The 4,531-nt window shown below is 32.2% G+C and overlaps 1 protein-coding gene across 1 annotated transcript; it reads right to left on the bottom strand.

Moving 5' to 3' along the window:
• LOC132614800 (transcription factor bHLH94-like) lies at window positions 1–4,015 on the bottom strand. Its single transcript, XM_060329347.1, has 3 exons — window positions 3,566–4,015; window positions 1,047–1,454; window positions 1–324 (listed from the first exon to the last, which is right to left on the bottom strand). Exons 1-3 carry the CDS (start codon window positions 3,944–3,946, stop codon window positions 223–225), a joined length of 891 nt encoding a protein of 296 aa, XP_060185330.1. The 5' UTR covers window positions 3,947–4,015; the 3' UTR covers window positions 1–222.
• Between the last annotated feature and the right edge of the window lie 516 nt (window positions 4,016–4,531).

The following is a 4,531-nucleotide window of genomic DNA, read 5'->3' as shown; positions in this document are numbered from 1 at the left end:
CGCAAACAAAATAATAATGATTTCAATTAAACAAAGTAGCCAATTATTATTTGGCAATGACAAGAGATTATACAATCTTGAGAATGACTTTTTCTTTTTTGTTTAAGGGTGGTGTAGGGGGCCTACGAGTGGTTTCCTTTCTCTCTCCTTTTGTTTTGTTTTTTTTTGGGGTTGGGGGGTGGGGTGGTGGGGGTGTGTGCAAGAAGAGAGAAGTCTTCTCAATTAGACATATATGGCCTCCTCCTGTATCATGGCCACCATTTCATGCATATATATAGCAGCTGCTATGTCATCAGCAGTATTCAGCTCACAATTATCTTCAACCTGTCTCAAGGAATACAAATTAGAAGTCTAAATTCTACGCATTGACGATTCAGACTTAGCGAAAGATACGATATAATGGAATAAAAAGATCTATATACATAGACGATACCAATTATTTGGAAATATGTTTTAGTCATGTTAATACATTTATTTTATGTCTTATGCTTTTAGGAGTCTTTTAGCCATATTAGTGCAATTAGAAAATATCGATAACTTCGATTTTTTCTTATATTTATTTTGTATAATATTTGCCTATAATGAGTACAAATGAAAAACCATGGTCAACAAAGATCCATATATAAATATATAATCAATCCTAACTTGTTTGGTACATGGGATTGAAACATAATGGCTGACCTAAAATAGAAAATCAGAACAAACAAAAGAAATGAGATGAGGATATACATTGCTCGAAAAATAAAATTCAGAAGTCCCTTTTTATTCACTATCAAAGTTTCACTCAAACTCGATCAGTTATCATATTGCACCGGGAGAATATATAGTGCATGTGAAAAATGCGTTTTATATATTGTCAGCGAATTTCACTTCCTTCTTTGATTAAGAATTTTGATTTTCGGGAAGTATCATAATCATCCAATAAGAAGGGTTTCAATTTTTTTTAAATGAACGATTTAGACTTGTTGATTCTAATAATTGATTGCAGAATTGATCATTCGAACTTATAGTGCATGTACAGGAAAAAATACGAACATATAACTAACCTTGACACTGAAAGAGTATAGTACCATATGATCCACTGCGGTGACATTAAGGTGAAGCACAGTAAGAAACATAGCATGAAGCCAAGTAACAATCTTCAATAGTTGTTTTGGCTGTTTTCTTGATAACACCTTTATATTTGCATGACTTTCTGCCATTGTCACCTCAATATCCGCCACACCCGACCCGCCATCTGCTGCCCCGTTTGGGGCAGCCTTCGGGTGGCCGTGGCTGTGGTGGTGTCCGGTTGAATATTGAGGAAAGGTAAAGAAGCTAGAGAATAATGGATGACATGAATTTGGTGGTTGGTGTTTCACTTGCTTATTAGTATGAGCTTCCAAAAATTGGAGGAGTTGTTCAAGTTCTTTCACAAAGTTAATTGCACCTCCAACAATTGATGCTTTGTCTCCCTGTTCAAATTATATATCCAAAAAATTAATAAATTTGAATTATTCACAAGTCATGTAAAGTACAATTAATTAAGGATTTAAGTTATATATTCTGGCCGTGTAAAAAAATTGTTATATAATCAGTAAATTTCACCATGTAATAGCAAGTTTATCATTTTCACCATTATGATTTTAGCGGATTATCAAATAATACTTCTTGTGAAAAATCTTTAATTATCTACTAAGTAATATATATACACAACTAATTAAGGATTTAAGTTATATATCCTGGCCGTGTAAAAAAAATGTTATATAATCAGTAAATTTCACCATGTAATAGCAAGTTTATCATTTTCACCATTATGATTTTAGCGGATTATCAAATAATACTTCTTATGAAAAATCTTTAATTATCTACTAAGTAATATATATATATATATAAATTTCTTACATTGTCGATGCATAAAAAATCTTGAGAGTCAATTACATAAAATATCTGTCTTTCGACCTTTATAATACACGGAAGATCCGTTAATCAAAAAATTAAAAGAGAAATGCTCGAATTACAGGTTAATTATCATTTTTACAAGATCACTAATAAATGATTATTAAGAGATTTACATGTAATTACTTATAAAGTGATCTAATTATGTAAGTGGATTTAAGTCACATGTGACAATGCAAGGATATATTAACATTATCAAGTTACTTATCATTTTTATGAGGTTAGCAAATTTTACTTGTAAAAAGATCCAGTATTTATAATTATTTTATAAGTGACCTGATTATATAAATACTTTAACACCGTAATTGACATAATGAATTTAAACTCGTTAATAATATCTTCTACTACATGCATGTCGTTACTTGCAGGGGCGGATCCACTCTTCACCATGGCACCCCCTCAATTAATAATTGTTTTATATGCTTATGTTGTAATATACTTAAATTAGGTTAAATATTTGATTCTGCCATCCCCGGTCGTAAATTAGACAAAGGTGACACGGCTGACAGACACAAGTTTGAATTTATCTTGAACATTTTCCGACTCCCGTTTTCCTTTGCGCTTTTTACTTCCTTTGTACCGGTAATTGCCTTTTCCCTCCAAATTTTCTATTTATCTTTTTATTATTTATATTGATTTTTCTCTTTTCTATTATTTTATCTGTGATCTCTAGCGAGAACACACAAATAGAATCTTCAAAATCCCTTAAATTAAATATTTCTCTTAATCTCAAATTTGTGAGTATTTAAATCGAAAAATTTGCTTCTCAATGAAAATTTTGGATTGAGATCAAAATTCATTTTTTTGTTTTTATAATTTCTTTTGTTTATTACGTCCTCGGTCCATGTTTACTTGTCTATATTTGACCTGAGACACTCTTAATAAGCAATAAATAAAATGAGAAATGAACTGGAGTACTTAATAATAAGGGTAAAATAGGTATAAAATGGTAAATTATGTCTTGGTTTTCCAAACTATATAACTTACAAGTAAAAGTGAACATATATTTTTAGTATAATGGACAAATAAAAATGGACGGAGGGAGTGTATTATATTTTTTTTGCTATTCGATAATTGTTAAATTCAATTTAAATCACTTTACTACTTAAATTGTGATGGAAATTTCGTAAGCACTGCTTAGAAAAAACATGAAATTTATGATTTATTTTTGAGAACTTTGTAGTTTATCTAATTCTACATTTACTTATGGGGAGTATTTACCTATTGAAGAATTTTTCTATTATTTTTCTTATTTGATTGGTGTAATTCTCTAATTGAAGATGTTATTGTACTTGTGCAAATTCATTTTTTTAATATATATAAGAGATGCAAGTCCCTTGGTGAAAATGTTGATTTTACTTCTGTTGTTAATGGGTGTTAATGAGTGTAATTACTTGTTTAAGATGTTAATTATGTTCGTTTACTGATTTTTGAGATGTAATTTTCATATTTGTAAATAAAAAAAAATCTATTAAATTGACCCGAATAAACTAAAAAGAGATGGACCCGGCCCTATACGTTTCTAACAAAATGTATATTGAAGAAAATTATGACACCCGCCACCTTCAAATTCTAGATCCGTCTCTGGTTACTTGCATGAAATAAATTGAGAGAGAAGAGACAGTACCCTTTGAGCATAAGAAGGTGGCATCAATGACCGGAGTACGGCGAGGTAATCCTTCATTTGCCGGCGACGATTTCTTTCAACGTCAATGTGAGTCATCCTTTGATTCTCTATTTCTTCCTTATTCTTAGAGCATGTGTTGCGTTTCATTCTCTTTGATTGGCGTGTCGTGGTCACTGGAGTGTATTCCTGCGGCAAGAATCCATTGCCGGAGCAAAGTTCAGGTGAGGAATATTGAGAATCCCAATATCCTATGTTGCAACTTTGTTCAATAGTTATTTTCTCAATGCCTAAGCCATAATCATCAAATATTCCAAAGTTGAAGAGATCTTTGTTATTATAACCAAAAGGGTCTTGTTGGAAAACAACAGTTTCTAAAGCCATTTAATTCGTTTTTGGCTCTATAAAAGTAATAAAATCTATGTTTAGGCATGATAAAAGTAGCTGTCCTTTTTCCTTTATAAAGGCTTCTAAGACTAGAGGAAAATATATTTAACAAAGACAGGTTGTACCCATTATAAATACATTAATGGGGCTATATTATAGCAACTATCACACGTGAGGCTATATGTTGACTTGGATTAACTCGAGCTAGGTAAGTCCCTCTACATGTTAATTTAGCTAGCTTAAGAGGGGAGGATTGCCCAAGTCGCCCAAGACTGGACATCTGGTGCATGGGCAATTTAATTTGGGGGTTCACATCGGGTGAGATGGGTTCTGCTCTGATACCATGTAAAGAAATGAATCATGGACCTAACTCAACCCCAAAAACTAGCTTATGAGGGGAGGATTGCCCAAGTCTATATAAGGAGACCACCCATCTCATTAACCACCGATGAGGGACTTTTTTCATTCTTCAACAAGTTTCTATAACATTTATTTACTATTGGACAAGAGATCAGACGGTAAGCATCCTCCATCTGCTATCAGAAAGTTGTGAGTTCAAGTCACTAAGGAAGCAAAAGGGAA

Source organism: Lycium barbarum, chromosome 10, assembly GCF_019175385.1.
Source record: "Lycium barbarum isolate Lr01 chromosome 10, ASM1917538v2, whole genome shotgun sequence".
Classification (NCBI taxonomy): domain Eukaryota; kingdom Viridiplantae; phylum Streptophyta; class Magnoliopsida; order Solanales; family Solanaceae; genus Lycium; species Lycium barbarum.
This window is presented reverse-complemented; position numbering and strand designations above follow the sequence as displayed.